The following is a 20,355-nucleotide window of genomic DNA, read 5'->3' as shown; positions in this document are numbered from 1 at the left end:
AGTTCCCTGACCAGGGATTGAACCACGGCTATAGCAGTGAAAGCACTGAGTCCTAACCACTGGACCGCCAGATAATTCCCTTTCTTTTTTTTTTTTTATGGTCCATTTATCTTATAATTGTGCTTATATAAATCAATATGGTAAATTATGTTTTACTGATTGTTTGTCAAGAGATAGTCTTATGGTATACCATATGTATTTTAAAACACTGACTTTCTAAATACTGAATTTAAGTCTTGTAATATAAATTTTATTAAGTGAAAGTGATGCCAAGTGTTAAGTGATGACCAATTTAAAAGCACGTAAGGGATGTTGTAATGATGGGTTTTAGAAGTTCAGTTTTTTACCGCTATGTATGTAAATTTTTTTTTCCTCTTTCAGTGACAATGTAGAGAGACCTGTTAGAAGACGACATTCCTCAGTAAGAAACACCTATTTGAGCTAATAATTGTTACCTTTTATTGAATAATGACTACATACCACAGTAATTTTGAATGACATCACCATCCCAGCCCCCCTGGCTTCTATTGCTCTCTGGATAAAGACTCAAATATTTAACCTGGGCTTCCCTGGTGGCACAGTGGTTGAGAGTCCACCTGCCGATGCAGGGGACATGGGTTCGTGCCCTGGTCTGGGAGGATCCCACATGCCGCGGAGCAGCTGGGCCCCTGAGCCATGGCCTCTGAGCCTGCGCGTCCGGAGCCTGTGCTCCGCAATGGGAGAGGCCACAACAGTGAGAGGCCCGCGTACCACAAAAAAAAAAAAAAAAAATTTAACCTGATTACACAATTCTGTAAATATACTAAAATTCCTATTTTATGGGTTTCATGGTAATTTAATACATTCTGTGCTATGTAAATTATACTTTAATAAAGCTGTTTAAAAAATATATTTAAATGTGTACAAAGCTGTAGCAAGACACACAATAATCCAACTCAAACCGATTTAAGCACAAAATATATTGGGTTATGAAATTGAAAAAATCCAAAGATAGGGATGATGTTAGGCACAATTTAACCAATCAGGTGTTCCAACAGTAGCACCAGAGGTTGTAGGGTACTTTCACTGTAAGCATCTTTGCCACAAACACTTTTGCCACATAACTAATTGGCAGCAGTGCAATTTAGCTGTAAAGGTTAAATAGCTAATTGATAGTTTGATTTCATTTCTTCATTGATGCAGTATTCTCATTTTTATATTACATAAATCTGAGATACGCCAAGGTCTCCAAGGCAGCGTTGAACCCATTTCTCCCACAGAATTTTGGAACATCTCTCAACAGACATATGGCATTATGCCAAGAACAAACAACAGTGTGGAAGGGTTTTATAATGCAATACAAAGCTCAGTTACAAATATGTATCCTAGTATTTGGAAACTGATAACTTGTCTTAATGAAGAAAGAAATTTTAATGAAAATGAAAAAGCGTGATGCCAAATGAAGAGAACGAATCAATAAACTAAAAAATGTATAAAATACTGTGAGCAAAAGACAGAAGGCAAGTGCTTAGGTACAACCCACAAAATAAAATCAGTTATTTGCTCAGTATTGCCATGAATCTACACACATTTTAAATGTATTCAAGTATTTCATATCTTGCAATAAAGTCTTTAACTTTCTTATTCATTTTTCATGTTTCATTATGACCTCTTTAATGTCCCTCTTTTATCTTTTATAGCAAAATTGCCTTACGGCCAGTTAGTTATACAGCAAAAATGTTTGCAGCAAAGATGTCTGTGGCAAATATGCTTATGGTGAAAGTACTGGACATAATCACCAGTACTAGGATTTCATTTTTTATACTCTGATCCCTTTCTCTGGGTAATCTCCATTATCAGAACGGGCTGTCCCTCTGTGATTACTACAGTACATCTAGCTCTCCCAACTTCCAGGTTCAAGTCCTACATGAAAAATAGTGTCTGTTTCCTCAGGATAAAACACAAAGGAAACAGAATACTCAGGATTGAATCATGTTGGCTTGATTATCTTGACCATATCTTGATATGGGTCAAGTCCTCATTACCAAACCAGTCACTATTGACAAAAGAATATCACGTGCAGATTGTTCTCAGCCAGGGCTACCTGTTGAACCCTTGAGTTGGAGTAGAGCTTTACTGAGACCACATGAGATGAGAGTAGGCAAAATAATTGGGGAATGTGGGCAAGGAGAACGGAATAGATGCCGAATATTTAAAGCAGCCACAAAGTATACCACTGAGCAGTATGAATTTGAGGAGTTTTAGAGGTTTTTACAGGAATTTTAGCATCTCTACCTTTCTGCTCATGGTATAACTTGAAATGAAGTGATTATTAATAGACATTGCAGATTTTCTTGAATAATTCTGTTCTAGATTTTGAAATGCAGATTTTCTTGAATAATTCTGTTCTAGATTTTGAAACCCCCAAGGAGTCCTCTTCAGGACCTCAGAGGTGGGAATGGGAATGAAACTGTTCAGGTAAGTCTCTGGTACAAATGCTTTATAGATGACTATTTTTAGTGATTTTTTTTTTTTTCTTTTGCAGCACGCGGGCCTTTCACTGTTGTGGCCTCTCCCGTTGTGGAGCACAGGCTCCGGATGCGCAGGCTCAGCGGCCATGGCTCACGGGTCCAGGCCCTCTGCGGCATGTGGGATCTTCCCAGACCGGGGCACGAACCCATGTCCCCTGCATTGGTAGGCAGACTCAACCACTGCGCTACCACGGAAGCCCTCAGTGATATTTTTAATAGTTAGAAACTTTATTAGCTATATGAAGGGAGAATGCCATAAATGATTCTCAACTGAATATGTACAAGTAAGCATCCCATGGCCTTAAGGTTAAAATCCAAACACTTGAGCAAGCTGGCCCTCTTGATTTTTAACCCCTGTTTGCTTTTCCAGACTTCTTTCTTGCCACTCTCATACATGTATCTCACCATTCAGAACTGTTTACCATTCCCCAAACAGACATGAACTGTCAAGCCTGCAGGTATTTACATGTGATGTTACCTCTGTCTAGATGGCTAGTCCCTCATTCTTCGTTTATCTGCCAATATTTTATTTAAAAATTTTTTTTCAAACACACTGAAAGGGCTTCCCTGGTGGCGCAGTGGTTGAGAGTCCGCCTGCCAATGCAGGGGGCGCGGGTTCGTGCCCCGGTCCGGGAAGATCCCGCATGCCGCGGAGCGGCTGGGCCCGTGAGCCATGGCCGCTGAGCCTGCGCGTCCGGAGCCTGTGCTCCGCAACGGGAGAGACCACAGCAGTGGGAGGCCTGCGTACAGCAAAAAAAAAAAACAAAAAACAAAAACACACTGAAAAGTAGAAAGAATTTTAGGGTGAATGTTCATATAGTCATTACCTAGATTCTATAATTAATATTTTATCATACTTGGTTTATCATATATTTGTAGTCCTCTAATTTTAAAATTAATTAATTAATTAGTTAATTTTGGCTGCGTTGGGTCTTCGTTGCTGCACATGGGCTTTCTCTAGTGGCGAGTGGGGGCTACTCTTCGTTGTGGTGTGCAGACTTCTCATTGCGGTGCCTTCTTTTGTTGTGGAGCGTGGGCTCTAGGCACATGGGCTTCAGTAGTTGTGGCTCACGGGCTTAGTTGTTACGTGGCACGTGGAATCTTTCTGGACCAGGGCTCGAACCTGTGTCCTCTGCATTGGCAGGCGGATTCTTAACCACTGCGCCACCAGGGAAGCCCTGTTGTCCTGTTTCTCTGGTAATTCCTATTTGTTTTCAAGACTCAGTTTTGGTATCATTTTTCTCAGAAAATCTTCCCTTAACATCTTCTATTGTAATTGTTTACTAATGTCCATTCTAAATTGAGAACTCTCTGAGGTCAGGACTTCGTTATGTGTTTTTTAACATATTATACCTGGTATATAGTTCACTTTCTGTACATTTTGTTGATGGATGAAATGCATATAGTTTTGGAGACCATATAATTCTGAGTGCTTACACTACTTCTGCCTCTCTTATCTTTCTATTTCTCAAATACGTCAAGCCTTTCCCTGCCTCAGGGCCTTTGCACATGCTCTGCCTAGAATGTTTTCCCTCTGCCCAACTCTTCATCTGACTACTAACTAATCCTTCAGGTCTCAACTTAAATGTACTTCCTCAAAGAAATCTTCCATGATTATCAGGCTAAATTATCTTTTTATATACAGTTTTTATTCACACCACTCATTACACTTTGAATTTTATATTTTTGTGGATTTTTTGTTTTAATCTGTTTCACCATTAATCCGCATTAGTGTAAGGACTGTATTGTTTCCTTTACCAGTCTTTTTCCATCACTCAGCACAGGATTTGGTATGTGTGGGTTTTTTTAATTTAATGAATGTTTAAATGAGTAAATGACAGATTCATAGACTCATAGAGCTTTAAAACCAACAGGACCTCAATACTAATCTTGAATCTAGTTCTTTCATTATATAGATGAGAAAGATGAGGTCCAGAGAGGTTAAATGTTTTGTCTAAGCCCACATAGTTAGTGGCAAACTTCACATTGGAGCTCTAATCTCCTAATTTCTAACTCAGGGGTTTTTTTAGTAAGAAATATAGTAGTATTTACTATGTCCATAATATTGTCATTATTAAGCTCAAAGCTGCCTGTAGTGTCTGCCAAAGATCTTAACAGAGAGGATGATTCTTTGTTATAACAAAACTTGTCCTCAGTTATCCAGAATTAGCACAGTTAAAATTCTCTATGTATTTCATTTGTTTTTGTCTTTTGCTTTTTGTGTTCGGTATCTACGTGAGTAAAAATGTTTGCCGTTGTTAAGGAAGATGAGGGAAAATAAAAGTAGTATATTATAATGAAAAGATGCTCAGCATCACTAATCATTAGGGAAATGCAAATCAAAACCACAGTAAGATATCAACTCATACCCATTAGGATGACTACTATTAAAAAAAGAAAACAAACAGAAAATAGCAAGTGTTGGCTAGGATGTGGAGTAATTGGAACCCTTGTGCACTGTTGGTGGGAATGTAAATGGTGCAGCTGCTGTAAAAAACAGTGGTTCCTCCAAAAATTAAAATAGAATTACCATATGATCCAGCAATTCCACTTCTGGGTGTATATCCAAAAGAATTGAAAGCAGGGTCTTGAAGATATGTATACCACTGTTCATAGCAGTGATATTCACAGTAGCCAAAAGGTGGAAGCAACCCAGAGTCCTTTGATAGATGAATGGATAAACAAAATGTGGTGTCTGTGGAATATTATTCAGCCTTAAAAAAAGAAGGAAGATGCAAGAGGGAGGAGATATGGGGATATATGTATATATATAGCTGATTCACTTTGTTGTAAAGCAGAAACTAACACACCATTGTAAAGCAGTTATACTCCAATAAAGATGTTAAAAAAAAAAAAGAAGGAAATTCTGATATATACTACAACATGGATGAACCTTGAGGACATTTTGTTAAGTGAAATAAACCAGTCACAAAAAGACAAATACTTTATAAATTATACTTATGAAGTACCTACAATAGTCATATTCATAGAGACAGATCGTAAAATTGTGGTTGTGGGGAGGTTGGTGGGGAAAAGGAGTTGTTCAATGGATATACAATTTCAGTTTTGCAAGATGAAAAGATTTCTGGAGATTGGTTGCACGACCATATAGAGGTACTTAACACTACTGAAGTGTACACTTAAAAACAGTTAAGGACTTCCCTGGTGGCGCAGTGGTTGGGAATCCGCCTGCCAATGCAGGGGACGCCAGTTCGAGCGCTGATCCAGGAAGATCCCACATGCCACAGAGCAGCTAAGCCCGTGAGCCACAACTACTGAAGCCCGCACGTCTAGAGCCCATGTTCCGCAACAAGAGAAGCCACCGCAATGAGAAGCCCGTGCACCGCAATGAAATAAATTAATTAATTAAAAAAAACAGTTAAGATGCTTCAGTATGTTATGCTAGGTAAAATAGTCACAGAAGGAAAAATACTACATGATTCCACTTATATGAGGTGTCTAAAATAGTCAAACTCATGGAAGCAGAGAAGAGAACAGTGGTTGCCAGGGACAGAGAGGAGGGGGAAATGGGGAGTTGCTAATCAACGGTATAAAGTTTCAATTATGCAAAATGAATGAATTCTAGAGATCCGCTGTACAACATTGTTGCTATAGTTAACAGTATTGTATCGTACACTGAAAAATCTGTTAAGAGGGTAGATTAAGTGTTCTTACCACAATAAAATAAAAAATTTTTTTAAAAATTTTTAAATTTTATGTTTTTGTACAGCAGGTTCTTATTAGTTATCCATTTTATACATATTAATATATGTATGTCAGTCCTAATCTCCCAATTCATCACACCACCACCCCCCAAAATTAAAATTCTTAAAAGTGGTTAAGATGGTAAATTTTATGTGAATTGTATTTTACCGCAATTTAAAAAAATTTTTAATCTTCAAAATAGTATAGTAAGGTTACCATAATAGGCAACATATCACTTGTTTTGTTCCCAGTCTTTCTTCTGCTTAATTGCAAAATAACCATTCATTTAAAGGAGAGAGAAAAGGTAAGGGATAGTAATCACCTTCCTTAAATATGTTGTTTTTGTCACTGTGCTTATTTTCACACTGAAAATCATATTCATGTTAAGTGCTTCTATATTGGAATTTTTTGGAGAATCAGATTAATTATGAAAATTAATGATATCACATTAATTCAGAATAAGAACTGGTCTCTGTCGTAATCTTGGAGACCTAATTCACAGTGGTTTCATTAAAAATCTTACCATATAAAAAAAAATCATACCATATATTCTCTGCCCTTAGGAATCCAGTGCTTTGAGAAATAAGAAAAACTCTCGTCGAGTCAGCTTTGCAGATACTATAAAGTAAGTTGAAAAGAAAAATAATTAAAATGTTACAGGTAATACTTTTTGTGTGTCACGCCAAATATGTTGGTACTAACTGATTCAGATAATTTGTGTTTCAATTAGAGAAGCTTTAGAAAATTGTTATTTAAAAGGCTGTTATGCTTAAAAGAGAAACATTGAAAGCATCCCCTTTACAGTCCAGAACAAAACAACTGTGTCTTACGGCTGCTATTTAACATTGCATTGGAGGTGCTACCCAACAAAAAAAAAGCTAGAGAAAGAAAATGGAGTTACAAAAATTGGAAAGATGGGGATAACTCTGTCACCTTTGCAGATTAAATAATTGAATATTAGGAAAATCCAAGAATATCAATTGAAATACCTCTATAAACAGTAAGTAGCAGGATACAGAATTAATATTTAGAAATTAATATATTTCCTATATAAAAATAATAACCAGATAGAATATAAATGTCTTTTTTCCATTATATTATATTTAGTTGCTGTAAATTTAATAATAAAAGAATATAAACTGTACAGGGATTTCCCTGGTGGTCCAGTGGTTAGGACTCCGCACTTCACTGCAGGGGACACAAGTTCGATCCCTGGTCGGGGAACTAAGATCCCAGATGCCCTGCGGCATGGCCAAAAAAAAGAAAAAAAAAAAGAATTGTGCAAATGAAGACAAGTTCCTGAATAAAAAGATTTAACATCATAAAGATATCACTTCTCCCTAAGTTATTAATTTAATGTAATTCTTACATGTAATGTTTTTATGATTATTTTCTTGATGCTGAGCAGTATATTTGTATTTCCTCATTGATTGAAGAGTTGTTTAATTGAGAATTTTAACATTCACATCTAGGTGGTAAAGACATCTTGTGGTCATTAATTTTCAGTTATATTGTAGTGAGAGAATGCTAATTTGTATTATTTTTATTTTTATTGAAATTTTCTGTGTGGTCTTGTATATGATCAGTTTCTGTGAATGATCCATCCACTTGAACAGAAGATACATTTTGTATTTTAGGGTGTAGAATTTGACATATATCAAATATATCCATTTTATGCATGTTATTTGGGTCTTCTGTAATTTTATATAATTTTAGTCACTTAATCTGCATGAATTATGAGAGAGGTAAATTAGTCTCTAACTGACAGTGCATCCTACTCTTTCCAGTAGTTCTTCTTTATGAATGTTTATTCTATGTTTATTGGTGCATAGTCATCACTGTTACATCTTCATTCGGGATTGCACTTTCTAGCATTATGAAATATTCATCTTTGCTTTGTTTATTGCTTTTTGACCCAAATTCTACCTAGACTGATGTTAAAATTTCTTTGTTATATTTTTGTTTTCATTTTTGTGGTATATCTTTGTGTAATGTTTGACCATGTATGAGCAATGGTAAAGTTAGTCTATTTCCTCTCTCCCAACCCAATTTTACTTAATAATATACTTTTGTACTATTAAATATGCTTAAACTTCAAATAAAACTTCATTGTATTATATGATATCCTTTGGCATTTATAATGGATGAAGTTATTGGCCTACTTCTTCCTCTCATTTTCTCCCCCCATTCCCTACCCATCTTTTTTTTAAATTTTATTTTTTTATTTATTATTTATTTTGGCCGTGCTGGGTCTTCGTTGCAGCGTGTGGGCTTCTCTTGTTGCAGTGTGCGGGCTCTAGAGTGCATGGGCTCAGTAGTTGGCTCAGTAGTTGGGGCATGCGGGCTTAGTTGCAGTATGTGGGATCTTAGTTCCCTGACCAGGAATTGAACGTGGTCCCCCTGCATTGGGAGCACAGAGTCTTAACCACTGGACTACCAGGGAAGTTCTTCCCCCACCCCACCTTTTTTTAAGTTGTATTATATCTCTTTCTCCCTTTCTTTCACTCTCTTATCTTTCTATCTCTCTCTCTGGGTATTTGACATTAGGTCATCTGTCACATTTGTGTCTTAGTTGTATTCTATATATTTAAATGTTCACATCAGTTCTATTACTATAGTTGCCCTAATTATCTCTTGGTTGGCCAAAGCTTTTTCTCTTATGTTTTCCCAAGAAAGGCTCATTGAAGCAATACTCCCTGAGTTCTTGGGTGCTCAGACTGTTAGTCATAGCCTTTATACTTGAAGATTTAGCTGGATATAAAATCTTCAGTTCACATATTCTGTTTTTCACTTTGAATATGTTTTGTTTTGGTTTTGGTTTTGTTTTTTATCAAACACCAAAGTCACTGAGGGTTTTTTTGTTTTTGTTTTTTATACAGCAGGTTCTTATTAGTTATCTATTTTATACATATTAGTGTATGTATGTCAATCCCAGTCTCGCAATTCATCCCACCACCACCCCACATTTTCTTTAAGGAACTTGTTAATGTGATTCTGTTATCTTCTGGCATTGAATGTTTCTATGAACAAGTCAGAGGAGAGCATGATTTTTCCCCCTCATAAACAACTAGATCTTTTTGACAGGCTACCTAACAGATTTTTTTTTCCTTTATCTTTGAAGTTTATTGACTTTACTTGGATACATCTTTATTTTGACTGTTTTGGGTCTTGAATCTTGAATTAACCTTTAAATATCTTTTTCTGTTTCATTATTTAAATTTCGTTAGGGACTCCATAATTTAGAAACACAAATTATGTTTAAATTCTTTGCTTTTCTTCTGTATTATATTCTCTCTTAAGTCCTTTTATTTTCTTTTACTTTGTTCAGTTAAAATTTTTTTCTATGTCCTTTACCATATTTTCCAAGATACTTACTTACCCTTATGTCTCTTCCAGTTTTGCCTTCATTCTGTGATGATTATATTTTTTCTTCTGCTTCTTTCATGAGTTTCATCTATTTGTGTGTCATTTCCTGTTTTCTTACCATCTTTTCCTTGAGTTCTTGTATTTCTTCTTTCATTTCTGTCTTTGATAGAGATGATTGCTTTGTTATGTTTTTTAAGTCCATAGCAAACTGTATGCATACAATTTTCATTTTCTCTGGGACAACATTTTTCTGAGTGTTTTTCTTATGTTAATAAGTTATGTTATACTTTGCTTTCTTTTAATCTTATGGTGTCCTTATGGATTGTATACTTTTTACTCATCATTGAATGGGTTGGGTTTTCCTGAACCACCTATTTTCAAGACATTTCTGTGGAGGGAGAGGGGATGTAATGCTGTTCCAGGGTACCTGTCTTTTTGTAAACAGGCTCTCCTTTTAGTTATCATAAAGATAGCTTGTCTACTTAATATCACCTTCTTCAAATTTTATTTTCTGTATAATTCAGACTTCTTTAACTTGGCCTGTTGTGAGGTGAGCTCCTAGATCAATTTAACCTTGAATTTAAACATTTTAGGATGAGGCTTGATTTTTTCTTGTCCAGAAATCTTCCTAGGAAAGTCCTGGGCTTTGATCTGCATTGTTTCCCATTCCTCATTTGTTCCTGTCTGTCCTCCGAATTCTTTAACTTAACAAATCTTTAGGATCAGACAGACGAAAGAAATTCAATTCTGTATTTGCCATATAAAACATGATTTTGCATTAGGATAAGTTTATAGTTGCCCAGGATTTCAGTTGTGGGGCTATTGGGAACATGTTTTCTTCTTTTCCTTAGAGGAGTAGTAAGTAAATGTTGGTAAGGGGTGAAGAAGGGGGTTCCCACTTAGCGGCAGACTATGTGACATCTTTCTGTTACTGAGTAGTTCCAAACAGTAGGTACCTTCTGAAATATAAATTCATTGTTGTCGATTGATAGTAATTTAAATTGTTTTATACTTCTTTTCTATCCATCTTTTATCCATAAATCAGTTAACGTCTTCCTGGATAAACATGAGTTGTCAATATTTCATATGTATTGAATTCTGGGAGTGGGGGGTGGGAAAGACATAGTAAGATTTGGTATTATCAGGGAAGACTATCTGTTGCCTGCCAGTAGACTTCCCTAGGTGGTATATTCCTTGGTGACGTTGCTACTGTCTTCCTAGATCTTGCCCTTGGCTTTGCAGACTCTGTATTGTTTTTTTCTGTACCAAAAATTGGCCTATCTCTTAGAGATGGACTTCTACTAAACAGATTCACTAGAGATTTGTGTATAAATAAGAATGCTACTACTAAATATATCGTGAGAACCAAATCAAATGAATCAGAACCCTTATTTGAGTAGATCAATACATTCCTTATAGGCATTCTACCTAAGAAAGTAATTTATAATGTAAATATGGCTTGCTGATCATGGAATCTGAACTATTAGTTATTTGAATGGTTCAGAATGTTTAATGGCACCAGCTAATGAATCCATGTCCACAGTAGGTACATACATACCTGTTGCAAGCCTTGAATGATTCTGTCTGTATACTCCCAGTATACTCCTTGAATAGGTGTGGCCACGGTTTGATTTAATAACTCATTTTCTCCCCTTTGTTTCAGACTGACTTTTCCTTCACGTGCTGTTTTTTTATTTTTTTGATTTTTTTGGCTGCGCCACTTGGCTTGTGGATCTTAGCTCCCTAACCAGGGATTGAACCCAGGCTACTTGGTGAAAGCGCTGAGTCCTAACCACTGGACTGTTAGGGAATTTCCTTACATGTTTTCTTTAGGAATATTAATATTAATGTAAAAATAACTATTTTAAATTTTCTGTTAAGCATTTGATTGTTCCTTGTGCTGTGTTAGATATTTTTGTGTAAATTACCTTTTTTCTTTTGAGTTACTTCCTTGAGATTATAGTCCCCAAAGTAGAATTGCCGGACTTAAAAGAAGCAATGGTTACATAGTCATTATTACATTTTTGTTATTGGTTTTAGTACCTCTAGTAATGTACCTTTTTTTTCCTAAGGCACTGTAAAGATTAGATTTTAACACTTAATTTTAGCTGATTTTATTGTTATCTTAGTTATTTTAATTTGTACTTTATTTTTCATTACTATTTTTCCTATATTTTGTTCATTTATGCTTTTTTTTCCTTCTCATTTTGAAACATTTCATTTTTTATTTCCTTGTCTACCCAGACGATATTGAAGAAAATGTTTTAAAGTTTTTATGTGGTTAAACCCTTTAAAAAATTTTGTGTTATTAAAGCATGTGTCTTTCTTGGTTCATAAATAATTTTTGCAACAGATTGTACCTTTGAAAGCTTTCCTTGTGTCACAGACACTATACAGGTTGAAAAAACAAATGAGAGAGCAAGGAACAACCATAATTAAGATAAATATATAGAAAGATAAATATGGAGGAAAGAATTATTTTGCCCTTTGAGTTAGGTGTCTCCATATGTTTGCTAAATATGTTTTATTAATTATATACATTTACAACTTACTCTTTGTCTACCTAATATGTGGTGTTCTAAAATTTGGATCTTAAGGCATCTAAATATATTTCTGCATTTTCTTCTTTGTATTTCTTTCATTTTTTTCCTCTGACTTCTTTTTTTTACATGTAATTTGGTTTATTCATTGTTAGTTTTCATTGATAACTTTCCTCCTACTGTATGATAGCAACCTTGTTTAGTTCTAATACTTTTTTGCTATGAAACTTAGTTAATGTGTTGGATGACTTCATAATTATTTTTTCTGTTGTTTGTCCACAGATAATTTTTAGCTGTGAAAATTTTTAATTTGTAACTTACAGGTTGTAGATTGAGTTTAAAATTTAAAAAAATTTAGTCAATAGCCATTTTTTAATAGGGTAGCTCAGCCAATTTACATTTGTTAAAATCAGTACACCTATTCTCCCTGTATTGTTGGTTAAATTTAACTTTATTGTTGCAGATTTTTGTTTTGTATTTAAACAAGAATGGATATTGGATTTTATAAATGTTTTTGACTATCTATTAAAATAACTAGAGTTTTTCCCAGTTTAATATTTAATATGATAAAACAAATTTGGGGGTGTTGAGTTATCTTAGCATTCCTGGGGTAAATCCAGTTCAGTCATAAAATATTCTTTTATTGGGTGGGCCAAAAGTTTCCTTCAGTTTTTTCTGTAAGATGGCTCTAGTAGCACTTAGTGTCTTTAACTTCATTCGAAACAATTTTGTTAGATTGTATGTGACAGCTGTTATATCAGCGTGCATTTTAAAAAAGACTTATCAAAATTGGTGAATTTTTGTGTAGCCATTTTAATATTGAAGTTGGAAGGAAAAAAGCAACATTTTCGGCATATTATGCTTTATTTCAAGAAGGTAGAAAAGCAAGTGAAAAGCAAAAAAAGATTTGTGCAATGTATGGAGAAGGTGCTGTGATCGATCGAACGTGTCAAAAGTGGTTTGCAAAGTTTCATGCTAGAGATTTCTCACTGGATGATGCTCCATGGTCAGGTAGACCAATTGAAGTTGATCACAATCAAATCGAAACAATAATTGAGAGCAGTCAGCGTTATACCATGCGGGAGATAGCCGACATACTCAAAATATCCAAATCAAGCGTTGAGAATCATTTGCACCAGCTTGGTTATGTGAATAGCTTTGATGTTTGGGTTCCACATAAGTTAAGCAAAAAAACCTTTCTTGACCATATTTCTGCATGCGATTCTCTACTGAAATATAATGAAAATGTTCCATTTTTAAAACAAATTGTGATGGGCAATGAAAAGTGGATACTGTACAATAATGTGGAATGGAAGAAGAGATCTTGGGCAAGTGAAATGAACCACCACCAACCACACCAAAGATGTTGATGTTCTGTATATGGTGGGATTGGAAGGAAGTCCTCTATTATGAGCTTCTTCCAGAAAACCAAACGATTCATTCCAACAAGTACTGCTCCCAATTAGACCAACTGAAAGCAGCACTCGACGAAAAGAGTCCAGAATTAGTCAACAGAAAACGCGTAATCTTCCATCAGGATAACACAAGACTGCATGTTTCTTTCATGACCGGGCAAAAACTGTCAAAACTTGTATGGGAAGTTCTGATTCATCCGCCGTATTCACCAGACATTGCACCTTTGGATTTCCATTCATTTTGGTCTTTACAACATTCTCTTAATGGAGAAAATTTCAATCCCCTGGAAGACTGTAAAAGGCACCTGGAACAGTACTTTGCTCAAAAAGATCCATCTTTTGGGAAGATGGAATTATGAAGTTGCCTGAAAAATGGCAGAAGGTAGTGGAACAAAAAAGGGTAAATACGTTGTTCAATAAAGTCCTTGGTGAAAATGAAAAATGTATCTTTTATTTTTACTTAAAAAACCGAAGGCACTTTTTGGCCTACCCAATAAAAGATTGCCAGGGAATTTCGTTGCAGTCCAGTGGTTAGGACTCTGTGCTTCCACTGGAGGGGGCACAGGTTCTATCCTTGGTCAGGGAACTAAGATCCTACAAGCCACACTATTTAAAAAAAAAAAAAAAAAAACAACCTTGCAGATTTTCAGTAATCTTTATTTTGTTTTCTAGAGTATTCCAGACAGAGCCTCATATGTGTGCGGCGCATCCAGACAAAACCAAAACATTGCTAGAGGCAGTTTGCTTATATTTTGGGATTTCTGCACTAATATTCATATGTGAGATTGGCCTATGGATTTTGTTGTGTGCTATTCTTACTTGATTTTACTATAAAATCAATCAGAAAGCTTTATTTTACCTATCTCAAAACAGACTATAAATTAACATCTTAGTGTTCTAATTATAGCTTCCAGATTTTCGGGAGTTCTCTGGTGTTCTACTGGTTAGGATTACAGGCTTTTACTGCCGTGGCCTGAGTTCAATCCCTGGTCAGGGAACTGAGATCCTGCAAACCACACGATTAAAAAAAAAAAAAAAAAACCTTGCAGATTTTCAGTAATCTTTATTTTGTTTTCTAGAGTATTCCAGACAGACCCTCATATGAAAATAGTGGAAAAGTCAGAAATTTCAGGTAAATTTGTTACTGCAATCCCTGCTAAATCTGTTGTCTATATAATTATGCTGTGGTTATCTAACCAGATAATTGGTATAACTTAGTATCCATCTTATTGCTTAAAAAGTGTAACTTGTAGAGTCATGTACCAAAATGTTCATTGCAGCTCTATTTACAATAGCCCGGAGATGGAAACAACCTAAGTGCCCATCATTGGATGAATGGATAAAGAAGATGTGGCACATATACAGAATAGAATATTACTCAGCCATAAAAGGAAACAAAATTGAGCTATTTGTAATGAGGTGGATAGACCTAGAGTCTGTCATACAGAGTGAAGTAAGTCAGAAAGAGAAAGACAAATACCGTATGCTAACACATATATATGGAATTTAAGGAAAAAAATGTCATGAAGAATCTAGGGGTTAGATAGAAATAAAGACACAGACCTACTAGAGAATGGACTTGAGGATATGGGAAGGGGGAAGGGTACGCTGTGACAAAGCGAGAGAGAGGCATGGACATATATACACTACCAAACGTAAGGTAGATAGCTAGTGGGAAGCAGCCGAATAGCCAGGGAGATAGCTTGGTGCTTTGTGACTGCCTGGAGGGGTGGGATAGGGAGGGTGAGAGGGAGGGAGATGAAAGAGGGAAGAGATATGGGAACATATGTATATGTGTAACTGATTCACTTTGTTATAAAGCAGAAACTAACACACCATTGTAAAGCAATTATTCTCCAATAAAGATGTAAAAAAAAAAAAAAAAGTGTAACTTGAGCCATGGGGGGCAGAATGAAAGGTACATCATTAGTATATTTTTTTATTGTTAATGTCCTTATGCAATTTTTCTAATGCTTAATCGGTGTATTATTGAAAAACTTTAATCTTTTCTCTATTTATAGAAACAGAAGCAGGAGGAAATGTCCTATTTATGCAGTAAGTAAAAAAATGTGATGTAAATTATACTTTAAAACTTGTTTATTCCTATTAAATGAGGTGTTTTTAAAGTTAAAATTCTTTTTGTTTTTTATTTCCATTCCCTTTTGTGGAATACTTAGGATTAATTCAGGAAACAAATTCTTTGCATAATTTAGTATACTGCTGTAGTTGATAAGTATGTGCATTGTACACCTTATCCTATTAAGAGGGATGAAACATTCTACTTTCATATATAAATCCTCAAATACATGAGCTAGTACAAAACAATAAATACCAAGTCCTCAGATTTTTTTCATTAAACTAGTTTTTTTTATTATAACATTAATACAAAAATTAAATAGCGGTAGGCTTGAACAAATGAAAATGTGCTTATCTTAATCATAAGAGAAATAAAAACTTAGACTATACTGAGACATAATTTTTCATCTAATCAGTTAAGAACATAGGTAAAAAGTCTCATTGCTAGTGGGTATATATTGTAGAAGGCAATTGGCAATACATTCAAAATTTTAAATGCACATGCTCTTTGGCTCAGAGATTTCATGTCTGGGAATTTATCTTACCAATACACTTGTAAATGTGTGAAATGATGATATAAAGTTATTCATTGTAACATTTATTTTAATAGTAAAAGATGTAAAAGATCCTAAAGGTCCATCAGTAGGGGGCTAGTTAAATAAATTACAGTTTTTCCATGTAATTGACTAGTGTTGAGCTGGAGAAAAAAAAAAGATTCTCTTTATATATTGACACAGAAAAATCTCTAGGCCATATTACTTAGGCTCCTCACAGATAACCACTGTTGATAATTTTGGATGTCCTTGCAGAAATTTTATATGTATATCCAAGTACATGGTTTATCTTTATCTTCTTTTTTTTTTTAAACAAGACAAAAATGGGATCACTCAATGTCTTTGGCACTTTCCATGTTGTTACATATAGATCTACCTCAGTCTATTATAATCTGTTGTATGTCTGCACCAACATTTAGTCAGCTCCCCATTGATGGACATTTGGGTTAACTTTTTTTTGGCCGTGCCCTGGGATCTTAGTTCCCCAGCCAGGGATTGAACCCAGGTCCCCTGCAGTGGAAGTGTGGAGTCCTAACCGCTGGACTGCCAGGGAATTCCCTGGGTTGTTTCCTTTGACTTACCTTTTTTTTAAAGCTAAATTTCTAGAAAATGAGTTGCTTTACAGGTCATTCGTTTTCTCGTTGTTTTTTTTGTGTGTTTTTTTTAAATTTTGGCTGTGTTGGGTCTCCGTTGCTACGCTCAGGCTTTCTCTATTTGCAGGGAGCCAGGGCTACTCTTCATTGCAGTGCGGGCTTCTCACTGCAGTGGCTTCCCTTGTGGCAGAGCACTGGCTCTAGGCGTGCGGGCTTCAGTAGTTGTGGCACGTGGGCTCAGTAGTTGTGGCTCCAGGGCTCTAGAGCGCAGGCTCAGCAGTTGTGGCTCACAGGCTCAGCTGCTGTGAGGAATGTGGGATCTTCCTGGACCAGGGCTCAAACCCGTGGCCCCTGCATTGGGCAGGCGGATTCTTAACCACTGCACCACCAGGGAAGCCCCTACAGGTCATTCTTTAAAAAAAAAAAATAGGAAATTCCCTGGCGGTCCAGCGGTTAGGACTCCATGCTTCCACTGCAGGGGACCCGGGTTCGATCCGTGGTCAGGGAATTAAGATCCCACAAGCCTTGTGGCACGGCCCAAAAAAAAAAATTATTTTTAATAAAAAATTAAAAAGAAAAAGCAAGCAGCATGTATTAAACATTTTTATAGTGTTCTTGAAATTTAGATATCTGAAAAACTTTAATGGTAAGGTCCTTTAATTGCCTTGTAATTTTTTCTGCCAGTATTAGATGAGTCTTTTTTTAAAGATGTCTTTGGAGTTTTCTGCCAGTCACCCTGCGAAAACCTATTGCCTACCCTACTCTTTCAACTGTTGTGATTCTTGGTAATTGTCCAGAGTATAGATTTTTAAATTACTTTATAATTTTTAGGAATAAGAATCCAGAAGATAACTACTGTGAGATAACTGGTGAGTATGACCAGAGTACTTTTCTTATCATACGTTTTCCTCTTTATCTAGATTCCTTGAAAAGTAATATGTAAGAGAACCATGAACAAAAAATGTAGAGAAAGTGTTCTTCTTTACACAAAATCTTTAATTTAAAATTTCACAAACTTACTAATATTTCTCTCAAACCTGCTGTTCCTGTTGTTCTCTGTCTTGAACTCCCACTCACTGTCATTCACTCAAGTCAGGAATTGAGTCGTGTTTTACCTTTTCCTCCTTTCCCCATATCCATTTGACCCTATTCTCTTTGATTTTTTTTTTTTCTTTTTTTCTGGCTGTGCGGCTTGCGGTATCCTAGTTCCCAGACCAGGGATCGAACCTGGGCCCCCTGCAGTGGTAGCAAGGAGTCCTAACCACTGGACCACCAGGGAATTCCCCAGGCCCTATTCTCTTTCAATTCTGTCTCCAAAATATCTGGCCCATCTGTTAGTTATTCTCTGTTCCTTCTGCCCGTATTTGAATTCAAGTTCTCGCTGTTCTTTCTTGAGTTACTGTATTTAGTTTCTTATCCTTCTAGTCCATTCTACATATTTCTAAATCTTATCATATTACCTCCCAGCTTACAGTTGTTCAGTGACACTATTTTGCTTACAGGATAAAACCCACACTCTTTAGCATAAACTTGGAAAACCTTTTATAATTTGGCTTGTTTTTTCCTCCAACTTTATCTCCAGCCCTTTATAGGCATCCTGTGCTCTAGCCCATGAATAACTACTTGCATTTTCCCATGTGGACTTTTTTCCTGCCTGTATCCATTTGTAAATGCTATTTCCTCTGCCTAAAGTGATCTTCCTAATACAGTTTGTTTAACAGTCTTCTCATCTTTCACTTAACTTAGCTTTTCACTTAGCTTAACTTTAGTGCTTTCAAAGTAGCCAGTCCACAAACTGTTATAGTCCTTGACAGAAAAGGAACTCGCAATTGAATGTAAACCAACTATGGCAGTAAGCTACTGTTTAGTTAGCAGCATTTTTTTCTTAGCAAATCTCGACTGATGAAAGGAATTTTACATCAGCTGCAAGCTCCTTATCTCAAAATGAATTAATTAATTGATAATAAGCAGTTCACCATCTGGCAACATACGTTAAGTAATACTGGCTTAAATCAAGCCTTCGCTGACAAAACCAAGGAGTTAGTCACTCTGTTTTGTGCTCTTACAACACCTCTTTTATTTCTTAGTCTATTGTAGATTTTTTTTAATATAAATTTATTTATTTTTATTTTGGGCTGCGTTGGGCCTTTGTTGCTGAGCACAGGCTTTCTCTAGTTGCCGCGAGTGGGGGCTACTCTTCGTTGTGGTGCACAGGCTTCTCATTGCAGTGGCTTCTCTTGTTGCGGAGCACGGGCTCTAGGGCACGTGGGCTCAGTAGTTGTGACTCGCGGGCTCTAGAGTGCAGGCTCAGTATTTGTGGCGCACGGGCTTAGTTGCTCCACGGCCTGTGGGATCTTCCCAGACCAGGGCTCGAACCCCTGTCCCCTGCATTGGCAGGCAGATTCTTAACCACTGTGCCACCAGGGAAGTCCCTATTGTAGAATTTATCATGCTGTATTTTAGGTATTTACTTTTGGCTCTCTTATTAAACTAGGAACTCTTTTGAGTCCAGAAATTTTGTCTTGTTCTTTGTGCTTTAGTATATGGTTGAGTTCTGGGGCACATAATAGGTTCTGAAACAATATTTGTTAAGTAAATGACAAGAATGGAAGCTGAATATGTAAATAAGGCTTTAATAAAAAGCCCATAATTACTTCATCATATTCAGTTGAGGTTGCCATAAACTCTTTGAAATATTCTAAATATTTACGTTTAACTTAAGAATTTTTAAATGTATTTCCTGTTTCATTATAGCATCTTCAGTCCCTTCCTTATTTGCAACATCTAGTTTGTTACCTAAACCTTTATATTTCAGTTCTCGAATGTTTTTTTTCTTTTTTTCTTTCAACTTCCACTTTTTATTTATTTTTTTATACAGCAGATTCTTATTAGTCATCCATTTTATACATATTAGTGTATATATATCAATCCCAATCTCCCAATTTATCACACCACCACCCCCACCACCACTTTCCCCCCATGGTGTCCATACGTTTGTTCTCTACATCTGTGTCTCTATTTCTGCCCTGCAAACCAGTTCATCTGTACCATTTTTATAGGTTCCACATAGATGCGTTAATATACGATATTTGTTTTTCTCTTTCTGACTTACTTCACTCTGTATGACAGTCTCTAGATCCATCCACGTCTCTACAAATGACCCAATTGCATTCCTTTTCATGGCTGAGTAATATTCCATTGTATATATGTACCACGTCTTCTTGAAGTGGGCTTGTATTGCTATAAACTTCCCTCTTAGAACAGCTTTTGCTGCATCCCATAAGTTTTGGATCATCATGTTTTCATTGTCATTTGTCTCTAGGTATTTTTTGATTTCCTCTTTGATTTCTTCAGTGATCTCTTGGTTATTTAGTAACATATTGTTTAGCCTCCATGTGTTTATGTTTTTTACGTTTTTTTCCCTGTAATCAATTTCTAATCTCATAGCATTGTCGTCGGAAAAGATGCTTGATATGATTTCAATTTTCTTAAATTTACTGAGGCTTGATTTGTGACCCAAGATGTGATCTATCCTGGAGAGTGTTCCATGTGCACTTGAGAAGAAAGTGTAATCTGCTGGTTTTGGATGGAATGTC

General features: G+C 35.9%; 1 protein-coding gene across 1 annotated transcript in view; it reads left to right on the top strand.

Moving 5' to 3' along the window:
- Window positions 1-20,355, top strand: part of KNL1 (kinetochore scaffold 1) — a 57,561-nt gene that overhangs the window by 735 nt on the left and 36,471 nt on the right. The window contains 6 exon segments of the mRNA XM_007460204.1: window positions 382-421; window positions 2,392-2,457; window positions 6,779-6,840; window positions 14,616-14,668; window positions 15,558-15,591; window positions 17,591-17,628. Of these exon segments, the coding sequence (XP_007460266.1) occupies window positions 382-421; window positions 2,392-2,457; window positions 6,779-6,840; window positions 14,616-14,668; window positions 15,558-15,591; window positions 17,591-17,628 (293 nt within the window).

Source organism: Lipotes vexillifer, unplaced genomic scaffold (genome assembly GCF_000442215.2).
Source record: "Lipotes vexillifer unplaced genomic scaffold, Lipotes_vexillifer_v1.1 scaffold408, whole genome shotgun sequence".
NCBI classification, from domain to species: Eukaryota; Metazoa; Chordata; class Mammalia; order Artiodactyla; family Lipotidae; genus Lipotes; species Lipotes vexillifer.
The sequence above is the reverse complement of the archived record's forward strand: the minus strand, read 5'-3'. Positions and strand labels throughout refer to the sequence as shown.